The 27,194-nt window shown below is 53.5% G+C and overlaps 1 protein-coding gene across 3 annotated transcripts; it reads left to right on the forward strand.

Annotated features, from left to right (window-relative positions):
• The first annotated feature begins 1,298 nt into the window (after positions 1–1,298).
• On the forward strand, positions 1,299–25,536 carry Scnn1a (sodium channel epithelial 1 subunit alpha). Of its 3 annotated transcripts, none has more exons than XM_076568002.1 (13): positions 1,299–1,437; positions 2,199–2,620; positions 10,849–11,122; positions 11,852–12,042; positions 16,868–16,971; positions 17,298–17,461; positions 17,904–18,002; positions 18,192–18,309; positions 23,033–23,111; positions 23,220–23,277; positions 23,430–23,485; positions 23,652–23,727; positions 24,229–25,536. In XM_076568002.1, the coding sequence occupies exons 2-13, from the start codon at positions 2,205–2,207 to the stop codon at positions 24,610–24,612; spliced, it is 2,019 nt and encodes a 672-aa protein (XP_076424117.1). In that variant the 5' UTR covers positions 1,299–1,437; positions 2,199–2,204; the 3' UTR covers positions 24,613–25,536. The 3 variants fall into 3 exon arrangements, with proteins under 3 accessions (XP_076424117.1, XP_076424118.1, XP_006992162.2); XM_076568003.1 differs by lacking the exon at positions 1,299–1,437 and adding an exon at positions 1,507–1,614; XM_006992100.4 differs by lacking the exon at positions 1,299–1,437 and having other exon boundaries at positions 1,588–2,620.
• The last annotated feature ends 1,658 nt before the right edge of the window (positions 25,537–27,194 follow it).

Below are 27,194 nucleotides of genomic sequence, written 5' to 3' on the forward strand. Positions count from 1 at the left end.
TTACGGGAGGTTTCATGAGTGTGCGTCAGGGCATCTGTCCAGCAGCTTAGTCAGCAGGCGGAACCCTGGTGGTCCACAGGCTCTCGGTTTAAGAATGAGGCGAGGGGGACCCTCCTCTTCTTTATCGGGTAAATGCCAGTCTCCAGGGTGTCCCTTCGAATGGGTCCCTCCTCCTGCCTCCCCCAGGCTCCCCGACCCCCCCCCCCCCCCCCCGCACTTGCTTCTTATCTCTCCAGAATCCTTATCTCACTATATTTCAACGGCTTGCTATGCAGACCTAGTTCTTCCCATGAGCCTCTGTGGGCGCTCAGGTCTGTGTCTGCAGGTCTGGGGATAACAGAGAACACTTGTGTCTGTTGCTGCTGGAGAGAGCGTGAATGGTAGGAGGAGCCAGTGGGCATCCTGGGCGCTGGGGCTGCCCTCCCCAGGGCTCAAGTGTGGCTATCACCGGCACACTGTGCAGGGCCTGGGCTGTGTGAACGGCGCTCCTGTGGCTCCTCTCACTGTCATTTCTGGGTCTGAGCCTCCCTCTGAGGCTTCCAAACCTGTGTGCTCACTACTCGATGCGTGCATCTCTCTTCTCTTGCTGGCTTAGGCTGAGAGGGAGACTTGGGAGAAAAGCACATCCCTGATGTCACACATCTTTTTCCTTCTAGGACAGTGTACTCAGCCCCCTTGTCCCAGATACCAGCATGGACACAGCTCCCGCTCTCTCCCAGTGTCTGCCATCCCTGCCGTCCCTGGGCTCTGGTCTGTGCCCACAGAGCTCTGCCGGGCCCCCACACCCACATTACCTCTGGTGCCCACATTCCTGCAACCTTGTGACCACAACAGGGGACATTACACATTCCTGGCCTCGCAGCCAATGGTGTCAAAAAGAACAGAATGTCCTAGGACCTGGCCCAGCCCCCCTGCTTCACTTGGGCCCCTCCCAGGTCTGGACAGAGCCAGGTAGGTGGGGTGAAGAGTTCAGAGGGAAGAGGATGGGGAAGAGGACGGTGGGGCCAGCAGGTGCTCCCAGTTCTCGGGGACCCCTTCTCCTTTTCCTCCAGGGGCCTGGGTGTGAGGCTGACTTGGGATGACCTTGAGGGACCCCATCAGAAGGGACCCTGGTTTCTGGAAGTTCACTTAAGTTTCTTTCCCCTGGCTGTCTGGCCTGACGGGAGTGTCCCTTTGGGGCTGGCTGCCTCCTCTTCCTCCTCCTCCATCCTCCGTCAGCTCTGTGCCCAGTCCTCCTGTCTGTCTCCTCTTTCTGCCTTCCCTGTTCACCGGGTTTCCCCACCTCGTCTCAGTCATCCTCCTTCCGCCTTGCCTTCCTGGCTTTCGTGTGGAGACTCCTCTCTCCCCGCTCAGGTTCTCCAAGCCTCGCCAATCTTCGGTCCCTAGTCTCCCTGCCAGCCAGTTCCCCATCAATCCCTGGCCCAAAGTCTTCGGCAGGTAGGTACCTGCTTCACCTGTCCCCACCAGCCCTCCTCCCTGGGGAGCTCCCAGACCGGACTCCTCCTTTGACCCTCCCCCTGCACGCTCACCTTTAATTGAGATGCTAATGAGGCTCCCGTGGTTCCCATCCCTGGCGGCCAGGCCGGCTCCGCGGCCAGGCACTGCACCTGTCAGGTGAGAGGGTGGAGGAGGCTCCGCTGCCAGATTCAACTGGAAAGGAACCAGTCACTGGCCGGCCACACCTGGGAGCTGGAGGCAGGAGGCAGGCAGCTCAGGTCTCCTGCAGCCCTGCGGTTCCGAGGGAGAGGAGGAGACAGCAGGGAGCCGGAGGCCAGAGAAGAGGGCCCAGGGGGAACCAGGGGAGGCAGGGGAGGAAGTGAGGCAGGATCAGAGAGCCTGGCACAGACGGGGAGACCCAAAGAGAAGCAGGAGGCTGCTGGGCCAAGAGGGCGTGAAATCACACCGCCAGGGAGGAAAAGGGCAAGGAGAGGCTGCTAACTGAGGCACAGCGCCTGCTGTGGAGGACCAGGAGGCGCTAGCGGGCAGGTGAAGGTGGCTGGGAAGCTCTGTGGCTACTCCAGAGGAGCTCAGTGCTGCCTGGCTGGCCCCAACTGCAGAAGGTCAGCTGGCTCCTGGAAAGCAGGATGCGGGCACGGTCAGGGGCAGCCCGGTTCTGCCTTCACGCTGATGATGCCGGAGCGCACCAGAGCCCCGAGCTCAACCTTGACCCAGACCCTCACCTCCCCGACTCACCTAAGGGCTCCATGAAGGGCGGCAAGTTCAAGGAACAAGACCCGTGTCCCCCTCAACCCATGCAAGGGCTGGCGAAGGGAGACAAGCGAGAAGAGCAGGGGCTGGGTCCCGAACCCCCAGTGCCCCCGCAGCCCACCGAGGAGGAGGAGGCGCTGATCGAGTTCCACCGCTCCTACCGAGAGCTCTTCCAGTTCTTCTGCAACAACACCACCATCCACGGCGCCATCCGCCTCGTATGCTCCAAGCACAACCGCATGAAGACGGCCTTCTGGGCCGTGCTGTGGCTCTGCACCTTCGGCGTGATGTACTGGCAGTTCGCCTTGCTCTTCGAAGAGTACTTCAGCTACCCTGTCAGCCTCAACATCAACCTCAATTCAGACAAGCTGGTCTTCCCGGCCGTCACTGTCTGCACCCTTAATCCCTACAGGTCAGTCAGTCCTGGGCTGTTTTCCGGGTGCCACAGGGGTGTGTGTGTGTGTGTGTGTGTGTGTGTGTGTGTGTGTGTGTGTGGTACAGCATGTGCTTAGCATGCGCGAGGCCCAGAGTTCCACCCTCAGCAGCGCAAAAACAAGCAAGACCCAAAGCAAACAAAAGTGGTGATGGGGCTGTGAGGCCAGTGAGCTGGCCGAGGTCAAGGTCTTGCAGGTGCTGTGGGGGTAGATAAGATCTCCGTACAGAAGGGAAGTTGGCTGTGCAGTGGAGGAGGTAATATGGGGGTGGGATGCAGGGTAGGAGAGTGGGATGGGAAAGTCTCGTTGTCACATGTCCCCAAAGTCCCAGGCTGATGTATGCAGGTGAGCCAGGCTCAGTTGCCTCAATCACCTGCCCTTGCCACCTGCCCGGGGTCGCTAACCCCTGAGGGCTTTGGTGTGTTCTCAAGTTTTGGGTTTCATCAGTGCTCTTGGCCAGTTTGGGTCTGGAAACTGGACTGTTGCCATGGAGAAGAGAGGAGGGCCGGGCTGGGTGTTTGTACACAGCATTTGTCTTCACTCAGTTAACCAGACACAGTGCTAGGCACCCAGCAGGAGAGGCCTGTTGATAATCCAGCGGCCTTTATCGAGGGCCAGGTGCTTTACTAGGTACGGGATGGAAAGGCTAAAACAGGGTGGGAGAGGTAGGCGTGTAAACAAATACTGTAGCACACCGTGATTAGTACAATAAAAACCAAGCTGGTCTGCCTTCAAGGAGTGTGAGGTCTCTTATGAGTGTTTGAACGAGGGTGAATGTGTGTGAGCACACACATCAGGAATGCAGGCAATTATGGAAGGCTGGGATTGGTCATACGCTGCGGGTGGAGGTTCCCTCAGGTAGCCTGTCAGGTCCAAAGATGTGTCATGGATTAACAAGGGTTGGGAAGTCCTATCCTGGAAAGGAAACCTGCCCCCGTATAATGAACACAGCAGGAGTCACTAAGCTGAACACACGAGGCGCCTAGAAGTCCTCTTCAGTTTCCTTGTGTCATTCTCAAAGACGTGGGACACGGGGACCAGTAGTATTTTACGTATAGGAAAATGAGGCCAAGAGAGACAAGTCAACAGTCACCCATTCTGACCGAATCCTGATTCATCCTATTTGTTTGGTCCCCAGACTCGACCTTGTCTTATACTAAGAGATGGGACTCGGGATAAGTGAAGTTTCCAATCTCTGTTTACCTTCATTTCAAGGCCTGGGCTGTTCCCTCCCATGGCTGTTCCTTCCCAGCAGGCTTTCTTAGCTCTTTTTCACCTTAGGCCAGGCAGGGTGGGGGACATAACAGGCAGAGAAGTTCTGGGAGGGGCAGGGCCGGGGACTGGAACTAGGTTGTAGACACTCAATGAATATTTGTGGTCACAAAGATGAGGAGATATGGAGAAGGCTGGGGTGAGTGTGTGGAGGCCTGCATATTTTCTAAGGTTCTGCTGGGTGCATGGCCTTGGACAGGCCAGGATAGAACTCCAGGGAGTGGACACCACACTGCCCCCAGACTGGGAGTAGCTGTCCACACAGGAAATTTCCTTCTTCCTGGAAGATGACTGCAGGAGGGAGGCGGGGGGAGGGGGGAGAGAACACACAGAGGGGAGGGAGGGCAGAGGGAGGGGGGCAGAGGGAGGGGGCAGAGGGAGGAGTCAGGGGGGTGGCAGAGGGAGGGCTCCCAAATACCAGGGGGAACTGAAGACCTACTGTGTACTTGACTCAGTGTCGGGGGTCTGTAAACACTGCTCCTCAACCCTGAAGTCTGGGGAGTGGGCGTTTTTATGGATTTGCTTCACTGCTTTCTTTTCTTTCTTTTTTTTTAAAGACAGGATCTCAGTGCAGCGCAGGTTGGCCTTGAACTCCTGGGATATTAGGGCACTTGCTACCACATCTGTGCTATTTCCAGTTTTCAGATGAAGATAATTGATGCTCAACAAGATGAAATAATTAGACCCAAAGCTGTATAGCTAATAATGAAGAAAAATAACAGTAACAATACCGTTAATACATATTTATGTCCCAGATGGTTTTCCAGATGAACTAAATCTGAATGAAATATTATAAATGGGCCAGGTGTGGCAGCTTATGCCTTTAACCCCAACACTCTGGAGGCAGAGGCAGCCAGATCTCTGTGAGCTACAGGCCAAACTAGTGACATAGTCCCAGGCCAGCCAGAGCTATCAGTGTTGTTAGCTGTCCCTAAAGACCCAGCCTGAATGTATGTAGTGATTCCAGCTCAGCTGCCCCGTCCACCTGCCCAGGTGTCTGACCTTTAAGAAAAGAAATATTATTAAATGATTTCATCCCCACAACAGACTTGGGAAATATGTACCATTGTTCCCTCCATTTTATAGACGAGGAAACACAGTTCTACGCAGACAGGCAGGAAGCAGTGAAACTAGGGTGAACAAAAATCACTCCCATCTAAGAGCTAGTGCCTCTCTGGTTAGCAGTCAAGTCCCAGATCAAGTGTGACTTCAAAGTCCCCTCTCCCATGACAGCAAGGCTTCCCAAGGTGGAGCGGCTGGGAGGATCCCAGGAGGAAGAGCAGCAGAAAGAAGCGGACTCCCAGCTAGGAGTGCAGGGGAGGGGAGCCAGGGAGCCAGGGCTATGAGAGAGGCAGAGGCAGCAGACAGGCTGGGGTAGCCTGGTGTGGCTGACCTGAGTGTGAATCATGGCTGTTGGCAGAGGGAGGGACTTGACCTGGGGTGAGAGGAGAATGGGATGGAAGAACCAGTTGCCTAAGAGAGCCTGGAGTGGAGCAGAGTCACACGGGTGTGTGTGTGTGTGTGTGTGTGTGTGTGTGTGTGTGTGTGTGTCCACCTGCTGAGGGACACGGCAGCAGAGGATTTAAGAAGGTGGCCCTGGCTGCAGCGCTGTGCAGGTTTTTACAATTTCTAGTCACTGGAAGGAGAGTGTCCATCATCTCCGCATCCGTGGGCAACAGAGCCCACAAACACATGGACCTAAGGAAGAATGTATCCAGGCCTGGTGGCGCATGCCAGTGATTCTGGCCCTTGGGAAATACAGACAGGAGAATCGGGAGTTTGAGGTTAGCCTTGGGTACAATTTGAGTTTGAGGCTGGATAGGCTACGTGTGACCCTGTGTCAACAGCAACAGAATACAACCAAGGAAGAGCTTGGAGCTCTGGACAGTGGAGACCATGAACTTTCTTTTCTGCAGATGGCAGAACAAGGGGCTTGGCATGGTGTGGCCCAAGAGAGGGCCATTTCCTCAGAGAGCCGCAGAAGGAGGTGGGCTCTGAGCTGGAAAGCCACCCTTGACCTGCACTCTCTTCTCAGTCTGGATGCCAGGCTTTCCTCAGTGTCCGGCAGGAGAGGCCAGACTGAGGCCCGAGACCCTGGGCTGGCCAGTGGTCAGGTCCTTCTCTGTCGGGCCCCCTGGCGCTGGGGCCAGAGTTGTTCAGTGCGAGAGTTCTTGTACAGGCAGAGCTGCGTGCGCTTGTGCCTCGGTGGGTGCTCCCGGGTCCCGGTGCCAGTAAAGAGGGTCTCTCCTTTTCACCTGGGCTTAACTGGGTTCTGTTCTGGGGGCTGAACTCAGCTTGTCAGCAGGGCATCTCACTGGCCCCTGTGGAGCTTCCGGAATAAGAAGGGCAGACGAGAAAATTGGGGCTCCAAGAACCTAAAAGTAAAAAGAAACTAAAAGCCACCAGCTGTTGAGAGGAGTAAGAATGAGAATCCGGGTCTTTAGTGATCTTTTGGTACTGCTGTTACAACTAAGAGGTCACATGGTAGGTGAGTGGCAGATGTACCCCCTATAATGGCGATTATCTCTGATAATGAGCTTATCTCTGATAACGAATACCCGTGGCAATAACACACCAACCTCAGTCACACAGTACCCACTCTACCAGGAGGGATGCTTAGTCTTTTTCATATGGTATTAGCCCACTGGGAGGCAGGAACTCTTTGTCACCTATGTGGGGTTTATACTTCAGTGACAAGGCGAAGACCTCGTTATATTGCTGAGGAAAAAGTTTTATAGCGTGAGTTGTTATTTTTGGGGACTGGGTATCCATAAAAGATGTCTTAGGTCACCAGGGGTCAGATTCTAAGTGACCTGGGCCAGCTCATTAAAATGTGGAGTTCTACACAGCATCATCCTGAGGGAGACTGCAGCTGGGGTTGTGGTGGCCAACCCCAGGAATAATGGATCCTGCTTAGCAGCAACAGCCTGTCTGGAGGCAACAACAGTCCTGCTGTGAGCCAGAGAGCTCTGCATAACCATCTGTCTCAGCATGGCATCCACACTCACCGCACTGGCTGTCCTTCCTCTCAACGGCTCCTGAGCACCTTTGGTTCTCGGATTGCTGTCACTGGCACTGAACTCCGTGTGTGATCTCAGAGCTCAGAACCCACTCAAGAGAGAGGAGGGCTACTTGTTGGGCATCTACATGTGAACGCACTGTGATACAAGCTGAGGCTGTAGGGTCTGTGAGTGTGCCTCCTTAGCATTGTTCGGAGCTGTTTGGGAGACGAGCCTGGGAAAGTGATCAGAGAAGGTCAAGACTTTGCTGGATGAAGCACAGAGTAGGGCTGAGCACACGGGTACACACCGCCAAGGAAGGAGACAGACTTGTTTCTTGTCCTCAGCTCTGCCAAGTATTCCAGAATGCGGCTGAGAACGCTCTGGAGGTCCCTGGGTGGGTGTTTTGGAGCCCGTCAAATAGATCAGGATGGAAGAATAAACACAGATGGGAAAAGAGGTGTGTCAGCCCCCAGACCTCTTAGGATTCCTGTATCCTGCCAGCCTGTCATTTACAGAGAAGTCAGAGGGGAGGCTAGCTTCAGAGAAAAGAGATGCCAACTCTGAACACTCGTTAGCCAGGAGTAGTGGAAAAATCAGGGACCGGGGAGTCCAACAAGCCTGGGTTCAAAGCTTAGCGTCAGTATTTCCCTGGTGAGTGACCCGAAGGTCGTTGCCTATGGATGGGCTTCGGTGTCCTGAGTTAAGGAACGAAGAGAGTAAGGTCTGATGGAAATGGACTGGGAGCAGGGAGTTCACCCACCTCCCACAGGTGGGTTGCCTGACAGGAGCGAGGGCACTGAGCATGGCCCAGGAAGGAAGTCAAGGCCAGCTGGGCGGACCATCTTGCAAGCATCCCGATGAAAGTGTCTTGACTCCTCTGTCTAGCCCTGGTCTCAGGACAAGCACTGAGTGTATACTGTGCCTCGCTCAGTGGTCAGTTCAGCACTAGTGCCAGCCAAAGGCTCTGAGTCCTGTCAGACAAATGCTTAGTGACGGGATGTCAGGAAGGTGACACGGGAATACTGTCTTACATCAAAAAAGGAGAGAAGTGTCCTCGGGGAGGGAGCCATCCCTGCATGGAGCTCGACCCAGGTGCAGGATCGAGGGTTGGGAGACCAGACTGTTGGGGTGTGTGTTCAAGGGTTGGGAGACCAGACTGAGGGTACTGTTGGCACTCAGTCCAGAAGGGGCCGGAGGGAGCTGAATGCCGGGATTGTCGCTGAGAAGAATCTGGCTCAGGGATGACATGGGCTCAGGTGGAGACAGAGAAGTGGTGATACAGTGATGAGGAAAAGGGAGATGAAGGTGGTGACCGTGTCATAGGAAAAATTCCAGCAGAGCTGGGGACCGGATTCTTCCTGCATGACTTTGAAAAAGCGAAGAGACACTTCCCTGGGTGTCAGCTGGATTCCTTACCCACCACTACATAGCTGGGGCACCAGAGTGCCCTTCCAGCAGGGGGCAGTGTGTGTGTGTGTGTGTGTGTGTGTGTGTGTGTGTGTGTGTGTGTGTGTGTGTGTGTGTGAGCGCACGTGCCCTCTAGTAGTCTTTCTGGGGCAGAATAGAGGATACCAAAGGTTGGAGCACATTCCGACTCAGGTCCTGGCCATTTTATCTTGGAAAAGGGCATCACAATGAATGGCATTAGCCCAGATCACTGAGCCGTATATGGAATGGAAGTGCCTGGCTCCTCAGAAGTGCTCATAGTAGCTGCCATGGCCATTCTTGGAATCATCAGTGCCAGACCAGTCTCTCAGAAGGCCTGGGACACACACCTGTTTACACCCAAGAAGGGATGAAGGGCTGGGGACAAAGAGGAGGATGCTGAGGGTCCAGCCAGCTGGACTTTCAGGGTGAAAACAGCCCAAAGGGGAGGACTGGGAAGCTTTGAACTGGATGGTGGTGGTACATTAGGACCATGGATGAGATTTTAAATAGCCTTGGGCTGCAGGTGAGGCCCAGTGGTCGAGGGTGGATGGAGTGCCCAGCATTTATGAGGCCCTGGGTTTGACCCTGGGGACCACAAAAACAAACAAAACAAAACGCTATTTGTGTCAGACCCCAAATGCACAATCCCATATCTCTGGCAGTAGAAGCTTGTTTTCTTCTTTTCTTTATTTCTTCTTCTTCTTCTCCTCCTTCTCCTTCTCCTTCTCCTTCTTCTTCTTCTTCTTCTTCCATAGTTTCTCTGAGTAGCCCTGGCTGTCCTGGAACTCACTCTGTAGACCAGGCTAGCCTTGAACTCAGAGATCCACCTGCCTCTGCTCCCAAGTGCTGGGATTAAAGGAGTTAATTGCCACATTCGACTCTTGAATTTTTCTTTATGTGATATTTAACATTCAAGATATTGGACATTTCCAGTCCATTCCTCTTTTACGTATATTACATATGTTGTATTTTGAGACAAGGTTTCACTATATAGCCCTGGCTGACCTAGAAATCACTATGTACACCAGGTTGGTTGACCTAGAACTCAGAGATCTGCCTGCCGCTATCTCCCCAATGCTGGGATTAAAGATGGGTACTGAGAATTGAACCGGGGTCCTCTGCAAGGGCAGCCAGTGCTCTTGGCCTCTTAAGACATTTCTCCAGCCCCCTTTACAGTAAATATTTCCAGTAGTGTAAATCCTCCAGCTGTTTTCTTTTCCACAACTGTTTTGGCCACAGCAGGTTCTTTGGAAACAAGCATTATGATGCGTACCTGCAAGCTCAGCTGCTCCTGAGGCTATGGCAGGAAGATTCCAGATTTGAGGCCAGCCTGGGCTTCATAGAGACTCTTTGCATTTCCAAAGAAATCTCAGAATCACCTGCCTGCCACTTACTTTTAAACTGTTTGCTGAATTTGGGGTCTGGATTGTATGGAGTGTAAAAATCAAGTTGGGGGACTTGGTGACAGCTAGCACATGAACAGCTGTATGATTCCTTATGTTTTGTCTCTTGGTCTTCAGCAGGGTTTCAGTGTGCTCTTCAGTGTAAGAAACCCAGCTTCTCTTTTATCAGACTTACTCCTAAACTTACCAGATTTATGATGTTATTTTCTAAAATTTTTATTTTTATGCACATGCGTATATCTGTGAGCGTATGCCACATGTGTGCGTGGGGTTGGACCAGAAGAGGGAGTCAGATTTCCCTGGAACTGGAGTTTCATGGGCTGTGAGCACTCAAATGTGGGTGCTGAGAACTGAACTCGGGTTCTGGAAGAGCAGGTTCTTGAATGCAGGACCATCTCCCCAGCCCCAGTGTGGTGTTATTTTCATTCTCTATTTCTTTGTTGCTAGTATTTAGAAATACAATTAATATTTGTGCATTGGTTTTTGCATCCCGCGGCCTGGCTTAATTTACCATCCGTACTTTGTTTCATAGACTGTAATTCTTAGGCCAGTTATGTGGATGTCCATCATGCAGACAATAATACGGCCAGTACTGAGTGAGGAATGTAAGGATTTATATGGAACAGTGTTTGGGTCCTCCCTAAATCTCATTAAAGGGAAGCCTCTGCAGAAGGGAAGGGTGGGTACTACATCCGGTATTTTTACAGCAGTTCAGGGAGATTCTGAAAGTGCATTTGCTGAGAAGTCTTGATTTGAAGACAGGGTTGACAGGCACTCCCAAAGGCCACCCTCCCCAAAGGGGATGGGGCAAGACGACCAGGGCTGCCAGGCTATGGGAGTGAAGAACCCCCCACCCCACCCCCAATCCCGGGCAAACAGGTAGCAATAAACGAAGTCCTGGCCTAGGCTTCCACTGAGAACACATCTGCTTACACCCCTACCCCAGACAGTTCTGGAGCCACACATCTGCTTACACCCCTACCCCCAGACAGTTCTGGAACCATTAGAACGGTTACTGATCCCTCCCGTTTATGGAGAAAACCATGGCTCAAGGGCGGCGGGCCACCCCTAGACCGATCTCCTCCCCATTGGCCGTTTCAGATACACTGAAATTAAAGAGGAGCTGGAAGAGCTGGACCGCATCACGGAACAGACGCTCTTTGACCTCTACAAATACAACTCCTCCTACACGGTCAAGCCTGGGGCCCGCCGCCGCCGCACCCGCAACCTCGGGAGGGCCCTTCCGCACCCCCTGCAGCGCCTGTACGCTCCGCCCCCGCCCTACCCAGCCCGCGCGGCTCGCAGCTCGTCTTCCAGTGTACGGGACAACAACCCCCAAGTGGACCGGAAGGACTGGACGATCGGCTTCCAACTGGTAAGCCCCGCCCCTCGGTCCAGGGCTCGCCCCGTCCAATGGCCCCGCCCACTTCTTTAGACTGAGGCCTGAATAACACAAAGAAGTAAATAAATAAATAAATAAGTAGACAAACGCAAAAAACGAACCTTACAGCACCCTGTGCCACTTTGCTGGCAGCTTACGTGGCAGGGGATAAGTGGCGGGGAGTAAAATCTGTTGTTGAAAATACACATTTCTGGCTGCGGCGGGGAGGGGGCGTGGTGGGGCGGACGAAGATGACGACCTGTGTAACCCAGGTCCTTGCCTGTGCTTGCCTGTGCTTGGCAAGGGCTCTTGTCCCCTGAGCTCCATCCCCAGACCCTAAACATATAGACTAAAAGAGGAGATGGGAGAGAGTCAGCTAGTGAGGGAGAAAGGGAGGCCCTGGAGAGATGGGCCACACCCCCAGCATACTGGAGTTCTAGGCCCATCTCTATCGTGGGAACAAACCTTTTGAGCGCTGAGTTTTCACACCAGTGGAAGAGGAAGAATTCTTGTGTCTCCTCCCGCCTGGTTGTGTAAGTAATCTACAGTGAGGAGAAACTGCCCATCGCTGCCTTAATCCTGTGCTCCCCTGGCCAATTCTCCCCTGTTCTACCTACACCCTGTCCCCTATACATGCTCACCAGCCCTCAGAACACCTCACCTCTCAATCTTGGACCTTGGTGGCTCCCTGATGGGCGCTGACATTCCGATCTCTATGCACAGTGCAACCAGAACAAATCGGACTGCTTCTACCAGACGTACTCATCTGGGGTGGACGCAGTGCGGGAGTGGTACCGCTTCCATTACATCAACATCCTGTCCAGGCTGCCCGACACCTCACCGTCTCTGGAGGAAGAAGCCTTGGGCAGCTTCATCTTCACCTGCCGCTTCAACCAGGCCCCCTGCAACCAGGCGTGAGTAGCCCCACGGCAGCCGGCTCAGCTGTTCCTCAAGTCTCCTTCCTGAGGGCTCAGGCGATGCTTGCTGGTTGGATGAGGGAATGCCTGAGAGTGAGTAATGCAGAAACACTAGCCTGAGGCCCAAGTCTGTCCCCAAAGGTCACCTGTAGACGGCAGTGTGCTGGGATCCGTGGACTGAGGTCTCAGCCCGAGTTCCCACTGCCCTTCTGTCTCTCCTCGGCCCGGTGACTCTTCGGTTTCACACCATCCTTCAGAGCCTTATACACAATCCTCTTACTCGAGTGTGAGGACAGTGATGCCAATATCTATTTTAAGAGTAAGCCAAGTGTGTGAGACGGCAGATGTGAGGGTGCTTTATACACTCCGGGGCATGGTGGGGGTCAGCCCTCTTGCATCCAGACAGGCGAAGTGCCATGCCCAGAGGCCCAGGCTGGCCTGAGGACTCTCCATATCCCACTGTCCCTCAGGGATAGTTCCTGTTGGGACCCCCGTCATAGTGTCCTTCCGCAGAGGTCACAGCCACTTATTCAAGCTCTCCGAGAGCTGGTAGCAGGTAGAAGTGAGAGGCTCCCTCTGTAGCCCCTGCCTCCTGCTCTGACTTTGTCCTCTGCCTCTGCTCCTGGGAGTTCAAGGGCATCTCCTGCCGGGGAGGGGGGGGGTGCCGAAGTAATAGCTCCACTCTGCAGGGGGCCTCTCCCTCCCATGTCACAGTGGCCAGCAGGGCCAGGTGTCACCTGCTTCTGCTCCGACGTCTCACTCCGAGTGCTCGCATGCTCCCCATCACACGGCTCTGTACCTGTCTGTCTGCACTTTTTGTTTGTTTAAGGATGAAAGCCAGCAGCTGGGGAATGGGCAGCTAGGCCTGGGTCAGACGCACCTGTCGCTGCCCGCCCAGCCTTTCTGTCGCTTTCCACCTGGAGTCTCTGTCCTCATCCTCTCCCTTTGTCCACTCCTTCCCCGCAAGTCCACAGTTCATCTCAGTTTGGGTTTCCTCTTCCTCAGCTCAGAGTTTTAGCCTCTCCCCCCAGGACTGTTGAAACATCCCTGTCAGCGGTCTCATTTTCGGCCTCCAAGTCCTCACCTCATTCTTCACAGGAAGTCTTTGTCCGTCTCTGTTGCTAGAACAGAGTACTACAGACCGGGTAATTTATGAAGAATAGCAGTTCATTTCTTTTTTTTTTTTTTTTTTTTTTTTTTGTTTTGTTTTTTTTGTTTTTGTTTTTTTTTTTTTTCGAGACAGGGTTTCTCTGTGTAGCTTTGCGCCTTTCCTGGAGCTCACTTGGTAGCCCAGGTTGGCCTCGAACTCACAGAGATCCGCCTGGCTCTGCCTCCCGAGTGCTGGGATTAAAGGCATGCGCCACCACCGCCCGGCAGCAGTTCATTTCTTATAACACTAGAGGTTGGGAAGTCTGAGAGCCTGGTGCCGGAACCTCCTGAGGGCTCCCATTACATAACACAGCTGAAAGGGGAAGGGAAAGTGAGCATGTGAAAGAGAAAGCGGGAAAGGCTGGCCTGAACGCATGGTAGCCCACTCTTACGTTAGCCAACCCTCTCTGGAACTCGGTGTTACGTAACGCTATGGATCCATTCATGGGGATTTGTCCCGTGACCCTATCTCTTCCCATTGATCCCATCTCCAACACATTGGGAAGTAATTTTCCAACACAAGAGTCGAGAGGCACATTTGAAACATAGAGGGAGCTTTACTTTGTTATATCAACTGTTATAGTCAGTCCTGTTCAAAACCCTCCAAAGTAGGGGCTGGAGGGCTGACTCCGCGGTTAAGAGTGCTGCCTGCTTTTGCAGAGGACCGGCCCTGTTTCTAGTACCCACATGCAGCGCACAGCTGTCCATAACTCCAGTTCCGTGGGATCCGACACCCTCTTCCGGCCTCCACAGGCACCAGGCATGCATGTGATACATAGATATACAAGCAGGCAAAGCATTCATATGCACACAATCAATGCCACAGAGCCCTCTTCAGGCCCTCGTGGCCTTCGGAGTCTAGGTGAACTTCCTTAGCATGGCCTTCTGGGACTTCTCTTCTTCCTCTCTTTTGATTTCCTTTTTCCTTCTGTCTTTTGTTCTGAAGATCAAACCCTGAGCCCTCACAACATGCAGGCAAGCACTCTACATCACTGAGCTGCATCCTCAGACACATTTTTCCCCTTATAACATGTAGTAAAAGTCTTCCTTTTCATATGTACAGTTTAGTGGTTTTAAAATATATTTAGAGTTGTTATATATATGTATATATATAGTTGTTATATCTCTAAATAAATTATATTTAGAGATACTATGGCTACTATCTGATTTTAGAACATTTTCCTCACCACCCCCAAGAAACCCATTTACCCATTAGCAGTTCCCCATTCCATCTCTTTCAAGCCCTGGGAACCACCAATCTGCTTCCTGTCCTTCCAATCCTTCCATAGATTACTCTTTGTGGAGATTTCATACAAGGGAAAGGGATATAGTTCAGGGGTAGATTGATTGCCTAGCATGTACTAGGCTTTGATATCTACCTATCTACCTACCTATCTACCTACCTATCTATCTATCTATCTATCTATCTATCTATCTATCTATCTATCTAACTATCTATCGATGGCATCTTTTGTGACTTGCGACTTCTTTCACTTCACCTATGGTTTCCATCTATCCTTAGCATGTGTCAGAACTCATGTATGAGCAAATACTACTGTGTTGTGTAGACATATGCCAACCATGTGAGGTGGGGCATGCCTGCTCTCTGGCCTTTATGAATGACATTGAAGTGAATGTGCCTGAGTAGGGTTTCACACTGATGATGTTTTTTAGTTTCCCTTGGATGCACGCGGGAGTGGCATTCCGGGTCGCACCACTGTTTAGCATTTGGAGGCACTGCTGGACTGTGCACAGGGACACATTTCTTTATAGTCCCAGCAGCAATCCCGAGGGATCTAAGTTCTCCACATCTTCCACCTGTTACTGTCTATCTTAAAACAACAACAACAACAAACGGCCTTTAGTTATTTGTATGTGTGCCTGTGTGTGGGCAGAGATGGTCTTCTGGAGTTGGTTTTCTCGACCTTAGGGTGGCAAGCTTGGCAGCCATCTCGCCAGCCTGTTTGTCTTTTTTACTTTAGGCAATTTAATGAGTCACTGCAACCTTAGTGGGAGGGCAATACAGTTCTTACCAGCGTTAATATTTAACTTAGTCCTCAGTGCCCTACCCTAGCTGTTTCTGTGATCTTCCTTGGACAGAGGAGGAGATTAAGAAACTTGTTAGAGCCAGACGTGGTGGCGCATGCCTTTAATCCCAGGCAGAGGCAGGCGAATCTCTCTGAGATCGAGGCCAGCCTGGTCTGCAGAGTGAGTACCAGGATGGTCAGGGCTACACAGAGAAACCCTGTCTCAGAAAACTCAAAAAGGAAAGAAAGAAACTTGTTTGGCCTCCTTTCTAATATTTCTTAGAGTTAGTTCAAATATAAGGAGTTGAACTTTGGAGTCTTTTTTTTTTTTTTTGACAAGGTCTCACTCTTATCCCAGGCTGATCTGGAGCTCACTATGTAGCCTGTAGCTCCAGCTAGCCTCCTGCTGGCAGAGAGCCTCTGTATCACCCTCCCAGGTGCTGGGGTTACAGGAGTGTATGCCACACCTGCATGGGGCTTTGTTCTTTAAATTTTTTTATTACGTGTGTGATTAAGAGGATGTCCGTGGGAAACATGGCTCACTCAGGGCCACATGACCAGAGCCACACTTACTTCTGGTCAGTGTCCCCTCTCACTTCTCTACTGGTCACAGACCAGAGCCTCATTTTCTTCTCGTCCTGTTCCCAGAGAGCAGGACATAGAGCACAGGGTTCCCCTCGCCCCACACAGCTCGCAGAACCTGTGGTCTGCTGTCAGTCTGTGTTTCTACTGCAGCAGCATGGCCTGTGTGATTTTCCTCTTGATTCCTAAGCCTCTTACAGACCAGCACTGGACCTGTGAATCTGAGATCTGCAGGTGCACAGAGGCCTCTGGAAAACATGGCTTCATTTCCTCCCTGTGTTCTGAACGTCTTCCCTCTGCGCCATGCTCACTGTGGATTTCACTCCCTCTAATGCTGTTTTCCTCCATCTCTCCATTTCCCTCATTGATGTATTCAAAAGCTACCTATTAGTGAACTCCTGTGTTGCCTGTGGGTGCCAGGAACCACGTATCTGACACCAGAATAAGACAAAGATGAATGAGGTGTGGTTCCTGTCCTCAAGGATGTCACAATCTGAATGGAGAACCAAGAGTTAGATCCTGAGAAGTTAGGGCCATCACAGATAGTCTTAATATAACATGAGAGGACACGAGGAACCAAGCAGTGAGGTCAGAGCTGGGTTGGCAAGGAAATGCCCGAGTCTGATCCCAGGCCCATCAGCACCGTCTATGTGGCCTTGGCATCCCCACCCCCTGGGAGGGAAGAAGGGCCAAATGTGGTAGATTCACACCCTGGATGGCATGTAGCAGGTAGAATCAGCAGATCTGATGGGGCATCATGGGTGGATCTTAAATACAGAGCTTAGGAAACCTTTGTTTTGTTATTTAGAAAAAGATAAGATAAGATCTATACCACACAAGATCACTTACATGTTGCTGTCTGTGTGGCCTGTCTTGTGTCATGTAGAATGAGGCTGGAGTGACCGAGAGCACAGCCTCCCAGTGTTGTGTGGTCACACAGGGGTGACAGGAAACAGGTGCTCCCTGAGGCTTGGAGGGGGACGATTTCTTCTGGCTCACCTCGTAGGCCACTCACCTCCTGGACTCCCTCTCTGACCCCCCTGTCTGCTCTCTTACCTACGAAGGAATTATTCTCAGTTCCACCACCCCGTGTATGGGAACTGCTACACTTTCAACAACAAGAACCACTCCAATCTCTGGATGTCTTCCATGCCTGGAGTCAACAACGGTGAGCTTCTCCTGTCCTCCTTATACCCTTCCTGCCGACCGCCTCGCCCGTGTTTACTCCCCTTGTGTACGTTCTAGAGATGCTGGGTCCCACCTTGATATGCCCCCTCGTTATTCTGGAAGGGTCCGTTCTGTCCTTTCTTCCCCAAAGGTCCCCTACAGCCCATTCTAGGCATGGAAGGAATTCTGTGCTTTAAACCTGGCCCGGAATCCAGCTCTGGGTTACCAAGTCCACCCGAGGAGCTTTGTTCCACCAGGAGATGACGGACTCTGCGAGGGTGAGAGCGTGGGTCTCCACCCCCAACTCTTCTCCTGCTGCGTCCTCAGGTCTGTCTCTGACACTGCGCACAGAACAGAATGACTTCATCCCCCTGCTGTCCACAGTGACGGGGGCCAGAGTGATGGTGCACGGGCAGGACGAGCCTGCCTTTATGGATGATGGTGGCTTCAACTTGCGGCCTGGTGTGGAGACCTCCATCAGCATGAGGAAGGCAAGGATGCTCTGACTGGGAACCTGGGAGGAGAGCCCCTCGGGAGGGAGGGAGATGGAAAATGGGAGGTGGACTTGGCAGCGAGGAGATGAAGGGAGGTCATGTGAGGAGCTTTCAGGATGTGGAGGTTTTCAGGATGTGGAGATTTTCAGGATTGGAACTGGATAGAGGGGCTAGCCAAGGGGGCCTGGGAGGCAAGGCTTTAAGGAGACCTCCATTGCTAAGAAGGGTTCAGGACATCCTTGGGATTCAGAGGGTGCTCTGGGCCCATGCACAGGCTGGAAAGTAGTACAAGGAGGGGTGTTTGGGGGGGGGGGGGTGCTGGAACATGTTTTGAGATGGGGAGGCTGACGGGTTGTGGCAGGGATTGAGGGAAGACAGAGGAGCCAGGGGGAAGCTGTGCCCCCTCACCTGTGATCTCCTGCTGTGCCTGGGTTCCCAGGAAGCCCTGGACAGCCTTGGAGGCAACTACGGTGACTGTACTGAGAACGGCAGTGATGTCCCTGTCAAGAACCTGTACCCTTCCAAGTACACCCAGCAGGTACACAGAGCTGGCTGTAGACATCCCCGGAACTGCAGCTGGGTGGAGGGATGAAGGAGGAAATGGGCTGGGAGCAGTAGAAAGACAACGGCAGTCCAATGTTAGAAGGGCTCAGCCTTCCTGTATGTGGGGCCCCCCCGGGTGGGGTGGGCCAGGCCTGAAGCCTCTTGCCTCTTCCTTCCCCTTCAGGTGTGCATTCACTCCTGCTTCCAGGAGAACATGATCAAGAAGTGTGGCTGTGCCTACATCTTCTACCCTAAGCCCAAGGGCGTAGAGTTCTGTGACTACCGAAAGCAGAGCTCCTGGGGTGAGCCGGGGAGCCCTGCACTGTCCACAGCCCACCTCCACTTCCCTAGGTGCCTGGTTCCCAGAGCCCTTCTCTGGGTCGGCTTCCCTCCCACGCCCTAGTCTCCGGCTCCTGTTTGCTTTTCTGCCCATTGGCTCTGCCTCAGTTTCCCTCCCTCCTTCTCTTCCGGTCTTTGGCTTTTGTGAGTTTGTGAAGGAATTGTCCTTTTAAAAAATACCCTGCAGCAGAAGGAAGGAAGTGTGTGTGCCTAATGAGCTCTCCTGCAGCAATTTCAGTGGGCCTGCTCATTCTTGGGGTGCTCAGCAGGGCTGGCTGGCTGGGAGGTCGGGGTGGTGTTAGGTACAGCACCCAACATCTCCCTGGGGCCCAGGAAGAAATTATTAGGAGTCCTGTGTTTCTGTCTCATCTCCTTGTTAGAAACTATGTGCTATGTCCTTTCAGCATTCCAGGGATGCAATTTGTGAGCTTTGAAAAAAAAAAAAATTAACCTTTCTTTTTCCTTCCTTTCTTCCTTCCTTCTTTCCCTCCTTCCTTGTTCCTTCCTCCTCGTGTGTGTGTGTGTGTGTGTGTGTGTGTGTGTGTGTGTGTGTGTGTGTGTGTGTGTGTGTGTGTGCTGTGCCACGTGGATCACAGATTCACCTCTGATCTTCAGGTTCGGGAGCTTTACCCACTGGGCCATCTCTCCCAGAGGGAGGGATGTAATTTGTAAGTCAAATGCACCTTCGTTTCTTAGCGAATGTTTTTACCCGGAGCAGGGCACAGCCAAACAAGTTGCAGAGCCCTGGCATGTCCTGCTCATCCGGCCATTGTCTTGGACACACCCTCTTCCCCCCACTGTGGCAGAGCTAGCCTAGAATGCTGGGAGAAGGATGCCCTAACAGGAAACTGTGGCATGGCAGGAATCCCCATACTCCTGAGCTGCGTGCTCTCATCTGCACAGACGCTTGTCCTTCAGACCCCTCCTCCCGGGGACCCCTCCTCCCAGAGATTTACATGCCCAGCTCTCTAGCAGGGTGAGAAAGAGAGGAAGCGGGACGTGATCCGGGGGCCATTGCTGGAGGAGACAAGGCACCAGACACCACGCACACCGAGAAAGCTCTGTGGAGTGGTTTCACCTCTGTCCCAGTCCCACCTGTCTGGGGTGTCTGCCTCCTTTCTTGCCTGGGACCCCTTCTGACAGGACTTTTCCTCTCACTTCTCTGGTCAGGGTCAGGGTCACTACTTCCTCCTGCCCCCTGCCCCATCCCCTGCCTCCTGTCCCTGCCCCCTGCCCCCTGCCTCCTGCCCCCTGCCTCCTGCCCCCTGCCCCCTGCCTCCTGTCCCTGCCCCCTACCCCCCTGCCCCCTGCCCCCTGCCTCCTGTCCCTGCCCCCTGCCCCCCTGCCTCCTGCCCCCTGCCCCCTGCCTCCTGCCTCCTGCCCCTGCCCCATCCCCTGCCTCCTGTCCCTGCCCCCTGCCCCCTGCCTCCTGCCCCCTGCCTCCTGCCCCTGCCCCATCCCCTGCCTCCTGTCCCTGCCCCCTGCCCCCTGCCTCCTGCCCCCTGCCCCCTACCCCCCTGCCCCCTGCCTCCTGCCCCTGCCCCCTGCCTCCTGCCCCTGCCCCCTGCCCCCTGCCTCCTGCCCCTGCCCCCTGCCTCCTGCCTCCTGCCCCCTGCCCCCTGCCCCCTGCCTCCTGCCCCTGCCCCCTGCCCCCTGCCTCCTGCCCCTGCCCCCTGCCCCCTGCCCCCTGCCTCCTGCCCCCTGCCCCCTGCCCCCCTGCCCCCAGCCTCCTGCCCCCTGCCTCCTGCCCCCTGCCCCCTGCCCCATCCCCTGCCTCCTGCCCCCTGCCCCCTGCCCCCTGCCTCCTGCCCCCTGCCCCTGCCCCTGCCTCCTGCCCCCTGCCCCCTGCCCCCTGCCCCCTGCCCCCTGCCTCCTGCCCCCTGCCCCTGCCTCCTGCCCCCTGCCCCCTGCCCCCTGCCCCCTGCCTCCTGCCCCCTGCCTCCTGCCCCCTGCCCCCTGCCTCCTGCCCCCGGCTTCTGCCCCCTGCCTCCTGCCCCCTGCCCCCTACCCCATCCCCTGCCTCCTGCCCCTGCCTCCTGCCTCCTGCCCCCTGCCCCCTGCCCCCTGCCTCCTGCCCCCTGCCCCCTGCCTCCTGCCCCTGCCTCCTGCCCCCTGTCCCCTGCCTCCTGCCCCCTGCCCCCTGCCTCCTGCCCCCTGCCCCCTGCCTCCTGCCCCTGCCCCCTGCCTTGGAGGATCACTGATAATGAGAACTGGAGGGAACTCAGAGGCCACTTGGTATCACTTTCTTTCTCAGACGGGCAGACAGAAGCCTGGAGGGCAGGGGGGGAGGGCATGCATCTCCAGCATGAACAGGGCAGTGGGTGCCAGCTTGGTGGGCCCTCCTCTGTTCCTCTCCCTGCTTTCCAACAATTCTTTCTAAGCTCTTTGTTTTATTTTAGGGTTTCTGTGTAGCCCTGGCTATCTTGGATCTCACTATGTAGACCAGGCTGGCCTTGAACTCATAGAGATCCACTTGCCTCTGCCTGGCATTAAGTGCTGGCATTAAAGGTGTAGTGATATACTGTGTACTCTAATAAACTTGCCTGGGGATCAGAGGACAGAGCCAGCCACTAAATTAGACATAGAGGTCAGGCAGTGGTGGCACACACCCTTAATCCTATCACTAAGGAAACAGAGGTCGGTCTGGATCTCTGTGAGTTTAAGTTCACACTGGGCTACATGAGAAAAACAGAACCAGGCAGTGGTGACACATGCCTTTAATCCTAGGAAGTTAGATGGCAGGACACAGAAAGGTATATAAGGCTTGAGGAAACAGGAACTCGCTCTCTTGAGGTTGAGGATTTCATAGAGGTAAGCTAGTGGCTGGCTGTTCTGATCTTTCAGCTTTCACCCCAATATCTGGCTCTGAGTTTTTTTTTTTTTTTTTTTTTTTTTTTGGTTTTTCGAGACAGAGTTTCTCTGTGTAGCTTTGCGCCTGTCCTGGAACTCACTTGGTAGCCCAGGCTGGCCTCGAACTCACAGAGATCCGCCTGCCTCTGCCTCCCGAGTGCTGGGATTAAAGGCGTGCGCCACCACCGCCCGGCTGAGTTTTTTTTTTTTATTATAAGACTTTTTAAGATTTGTGTTACATAAAGGTGTGCAGTGGTGGTGGTGGTGGTGGTGGTGGTGGTGGTGGTGCCGCCGCCGCCGCTGCCGCCGCCGCCGCCGCCACCAGCCTAGGTTCTATCTATCTATCTATCTATCTATCTATCTATCTATCTATCTATCTATCTATCTATTATTCATTTACTGAGACAGGGTCTTAATACATAGGTCTGGCTGTCTTGGAACTCACTATGTTGATCAGACTGGTCTCAAGTTCACAGAGATCCACCTGCCTCTCCCTTCCAATGTTGGGATTAGAAAGTGTGTTCCACCGCCGTCTGGCTCAATAATTCTTTTAAGATTTAAAAAAATACATATTTTTTTAAGTTTCCTTGGAGCTCCTCAGTGCCACTGGAGGGATCCCATATCCCCATTCTTCTCTCTGTCATCTTGTTTTACTGAGGTGATTTGCATCTAACAGAGTCATTCACTATATAGTTTTAGTTAAATATGGTTGTAGTTTTTGATGTTGGGCTTTTATTCTGGTCTCGTGATCACTATCAATTTTAGAACTTTTAAAATCACTCTCAGAGAAACTTGTACCTATGAGTCGTCCCCCAAGTTTCCTACCCCCCTACTGCCTGCTGTTGGGAAACCACCAGCCCCTGTGTTGGACATTTCATGTAGATGGAGTCATGAACATAGGGCCTTTGCCGCTGGCTTCTTTCACTTAGCAGTGTTTCCGGGGCCCATCCATGTTATAACGTGCACCAACACTTTGCTCCTTGTTGCATAGATACACAACTTTTGTTTGCTGAGACAGAATCTCATACTGCAGCCCAGGCTGGCTTCACCTTTGCAGCAATCCTCCTGCTTGAGGTTCACGAGTGCTGGAATTACCAGCGTATACCACCATCCCCAGCTCGTTGCACATTTTGTTTATTCACTTAGCTGGCTGATGGATATTTTGGTTGTTTCTAATTTGGGGTTTTGTGACTAATGCTGCTGTGAACATTTGTGTACATGTCTTCATGTGGATCTGTGTTTTCAGTTTTCTCCTCATGTACCTAGGAGAACAGCTGGGCTCATGGAAATTGTTTAGCCTTTCTGAGGGACTGCCATACTTTTGGAGATGGCTGCACCGTCTCATATTCCCAGCAGGAACAAATGATGGTCTCAGCAGTCCTTGTTGGTGGTTTTTGTTTTTTAAGCCACCATGTGGTTGCTGGGAATTGAACTCGGGACCTCTGGAAGAGCTGCCAATGCTCTTAACCTCTGAGCCATCTCTCCAACCCCCAACCGTTTTCCTAGTGATTATAAAATTGTATCTCATTGTGGTTTAACCCCTTTATTATGCAATCATTGTTCCCATTTTCTCTGACTTTTAATTTTTGTGCCTTTTGAACACATGTTTATATGGCTGTTCCCTGTCCCCAGCTTAGCTTAATTTCTTTTTTTTTATTTTATAATATAATTTAATTTTACATTAGCTTAATTTCTTAAACAGTTTTGTTGTGGTTGCCACTCCTGAGTTGCCGTTGAATGCTCTTGTAAAGTGGGTACCCAGGCAGTGTGGAAGGCTCTGTGTGTGTGGAAAAGGGGGAGATGCCCTCAGAAAACAGGCCTTCTCTGCACCCACAGGTTACTGCTACTATAAGCTGCAGGGCGCCTTCTCCCTGGACAGCCTGGGCTGTTTCTCCAAGTGTCGGAAGCCATGCAGGTAAGGGTCCTTCCCCCGGTGTGGGCTGGGCAGCAGCTCTTGGCTGGGTGGGATGGAGGTGGCCAATAGAACCCTACTCCACCACTGAGCACTTGTATCTGTCTGCAGCGTGACCAACTACAAGCTCTCTGCTGGCTACTCACGATGGCCCTCTGTGAAGTCCCAGGTAAAGGAGGAATGGATGTGCATGTGAACACAGTTGCACACATGTGCAAGTGTGCATATTGTACATGTTGATATATATGACTGACACCATCCATCCTGTCAACCTGAGGAATACAGGGGTCACCTTGTGTCGTCCCCCCCATTTTTTCCCAGGATTGGATCTTTGAGATGCTGTCCTTGCAGAACAATTACACAATCAACAACAAAAGGTCAGGCCTGCTCCCGGGCTCCCGGGCTCCTGGGCTCCGGGGCTCCTGGGCAGGATCCCTTGGGAGGAAAGGAGGTCTGGGAAGAGGTTCTGATGGGGGTGTTGGGAAGAGGGTCTTTGGCGTTCACCCTCCAACACATCTTCCCGCTCTCTCCCCCTCCCCAAAGAAATGGGGTTGCTAAACTCAACGTCTTCTTCAAGGAGCTGAACTATAAAACGAATTCCGAGTCGCCCTCTGTCACGGTAGGGCCTGTCCTAGCCAGGGAGCCTGCGGTCTCCTGGGGCCTTGGCAGGGTGGCTGTGAGGGGGGGATGAGGGCTCACATTTGGGGGCCAGAAGGGTTTGTGCCCCAGAGGTAGAAGATAAGGAAAAGTGGAGTCCAGGGTAAGGTGAGAGCATTGAGGAGGGATCTATGGTGTCAGGGCAGGTGGTGGGAGGCGTGTGTGTGTGTGTGTGCGTGCGTGCGTGCGTGTGTGTGTGTGTGTGTGTGTGTGCGCGCGCGCGCGCGCGCGCGCGCGCGTGTGTGTGTGTGTGTGTGTGTGTGTGTGTGTGTGTGTGTGTACGCACACGCGCGCGCGCATGACAGACAACTGGGAGAGGCCCTTGAGGCGCACCCCAGTTTTTGTTGGTCTCCTGACCATTTTTCTGTGGGGGATGACGGGCAGGAGCTGCCCCTGCGTGGTGGGCCCCAGGTGCAAAGGGAGCTGGCCTGGTGAGCGGGTGGGTGCTTCCTTCTCTCCACAGATGGTCAGCCTCCTGTCCAACCTGGGCAGCCAGTGGAGCCTGTGGTTCGGCTCGTCGGTGCTGTCTGTGGTGGAGATGGCGGAGCTCATCTTTGACCTGCTGGTCATCACAGTCCTCATGCTGCTGCACAGATTCCGAAGCCGCTACTGGTCACCAGGACGAGGGGCCAGGGGCGCACGGGAAGTGGCCTCCACTCCAGCTTCCTCCTTCCCCTCCCGCTTCTGTCCCCACCCTACGTCCCCACTGCCTTCCTTACCCCAGCAGGGCACAACCCCGTCCCTGGCCCCGGCCCCTCCGCCTGCCTATGCCACCCTAGGCCCCTGCGCCCATCCACTGGACTCCGCAGTGCCTGGCCCTTCTGCCTGTGCCCTGGGGGAGCACTGAGAGAGGAGAGTGCTCCTCTCACCCAGGCCAGTGCTCCGGGGCACACTAAAGCTGAAGGCCATCTTCGGCAGCACCTCCCACAGCTGCCCGGCTGGGCTGTCTCTGGTGTGCCTGAGGGAGTAGACTAAATAAGGGGCCCAGGAAATGGTCCAGAGAACCAGTGGCTGGTGAGCGTTCCTGCTTCTGAACACGGCTTTCCACACAAGCTCAGACAAGTCTCCTTTTCCCTTGGATCAGCCAAGCCAGACTTGGAGCTTTGACAAAGAACTTTCCTGGGAAACGACCAACGAACAAATATAAACAGGGCGCAGAAAAGCAGCCACAGGTTTCCTACCCCATGACCAGAGATTGGCCTGGCCACACTGCCTTCAAAGACACAGATGTCTGCGCCCCTTCTTGAACTTGGGTGGGGAACCCCACCCAAAAGCCCCCTTTGTTAGTTCTTTGGCAATTCCCCTTCCCTGACACTCCAGGGTGGGGGCTCGAGTCAGATGAGTATCGTCAAGGTTTGGCCTTTCTCCTTCATTTCCAAGGCTCTTCTCTGTTTGATACACTGTAGCTCCGTGCCTTGGCCGCGCTGTGGCCTTCATACTTGCCTTAGCTATTTTCTCAGCCTAGAAGCTTCCCCTACCATCTCCTAGAGGGCCTCTGTGCGCCCCCACGACCCCTGTTGAATGGCACCATTACTTTCGTGAACTCTTTTGCCCTATCCTGTCTCCCCCAGAATTACCCCCCCACCCCGTCCCCTCGTCCCCACAGTGCACTATGTTATATGTTCACATTCTTTGGTATCTGCCTCTGAGTAGACTGTGAAATCTTTGTGAGCAGGGCTGAGTTTTGCTCATTTTTATATCCTTCAGGTCTAGCCCACTATCCCACTTGAAGCAGGTAGGCAGGTGCCCAATAAATGCGTGTTACGTAAAACGTTGTCTGCGGAGCTGAATGGGGCCCCATGGGTAGGGAGTGGCTGCCAGTCCCAGAGGCACTGCCTACGTTTGTTTCTTGGGAGGCCCTAGAGTGGAGGGGCGGGCACAGGCCGCCAGGCCAAGCTGGTCTCTGTTACACATCATCAAGTATGCTCTTCTTCAGACTCCACCCAGCTGTGAGGAAACCTCTGCCACCCTCCTCCCCATCACTGCCCTGGTGGTGGAGGAGGAGGAGACTGGGACCAGTTCTTCCAGAATTTCAGAGCCTTGGGTAGTCTTATCCAGGGTTGAGGGGGGCAGAGGGGACCCTCCTGACTTCAGAAAAGGAGAAACTGGGGAATGTCTGAGTGGAACCCCAGTTTTCTCATCTGCAGTCCCCCTGCCTGCTCCCGCCATCAGACCTGGGACCCAGAAGCGACCCTGTCTTGTTGTGTTGTGGGAATAAGACTTGGGATTGTTCCTGTTTTCTCATTCATCACAATGTCTGTTCTTAGCAGCCAGAGGAGAAGGGGTCTTTTTTTTTTTTTTTTCCTCCTTCAGGGAACCCAGTCTGTAGACCAGGCTGGCCTTGAACTCACAGAGTGCTGGGATCAGAGGTGTGAGGGAGAATGGGGATCTTGTAGAAAGAGGGAAGGAACAGGGACTTGGGTCATGCGTGCGATGTGAAGACCTTGACTTCCCTTTCCTAGATTCATGTCAATGTCAGGAAATGGTGCTGTTTCAACACTGTCCTGTCAGAGCCTCAGGTGTGGCTGCTCTGGCCTTCTGTTTGGTCCCTGCCCTTCCCTGTCTGGGTCTGTGATGGAGGCTGCAGTCCCCCTCACCCCCCAGCTCCAGGTCCCTTTTATCCACCTGTGTTGCTACCCCGAGGTCTGTCCTCACCCTCTTCTTGTCTGAAGACCAGTCCGTGGAGGTGGGATCGGAGTGTTTGAGGGAAAAGGACCCACTTCTCTCATTTGCCTTATCAGCCTTAGAGGTGGCGTGCTTAGAGCTCTCACAGAGCCGCCTGGAACCGGCCTCCTCACTGATTCATCTGGCCCGTCTGTAAGGTGGGGTACGGACTGTGGCCAGGGCCCGCGTCACAGGGACTTGGAGCCCAGTGCCCTTTGGAATCAGTGTACACGTGCATGTGTGAGGCAGGCCATGTATCCTCGGGGGTGGGGTGGGGGTGTTAGCTGAGGCTCTTCCATCCTTTGGTCTGCCTCCCTACCTACCAGCTCTGGTCCCCTGTTCTGCCCACTATCACATTTTCCTTCCTTCCTTCCTTCCTTTCTTTTTTTTTTAAGTAGGGTATTTTTCTTTCTTTCTTTTTTTAGTTCATGTGTATGAGTGTTTTGCCTGAATGTATGAATGAATACCACATGCATGCCTGGTGCCCAGAGGTCAGAAGAAGACTCCAGATCCCCTGGAACTGGAGTTATGGGTAGTTATAAGCCACTTTGTGGGTTCTGGGAACTGAACCCTGGTCTTCTACAGAACAACAATTTCTCTTAAACACTGAGCCATCTCTCCAGCTCCTTTTCTGTATTTTTTTTTTTTTTTTAATTTTAAGATTTACTGGAGCCGGGCGTTGGTGGCGCACGCCTTTAATCCCAGCACTCGGGAGGCAGAGGCAGGCGGATCTCTGTGAGTTCGAGGCCAGCCTGGGCTACCAAG

Source organism: Peromyscus maniculatus, chromosome 3 (genome assembly GCF_049852395.1).
Source record: "Peromyscus maniculatus bairdii isolate BWxNUB_F1_BW_parent chromosome 3, HU_Pman_BW_mat_3.1, whole genome shotgun sequence".
Taxonomy (NCBI): Eukaryota; Metazoa; Chordata; class Mammalia; order Rodentia; family Cricetidae; genus Peromyscus; species Peromyscus maniculatus.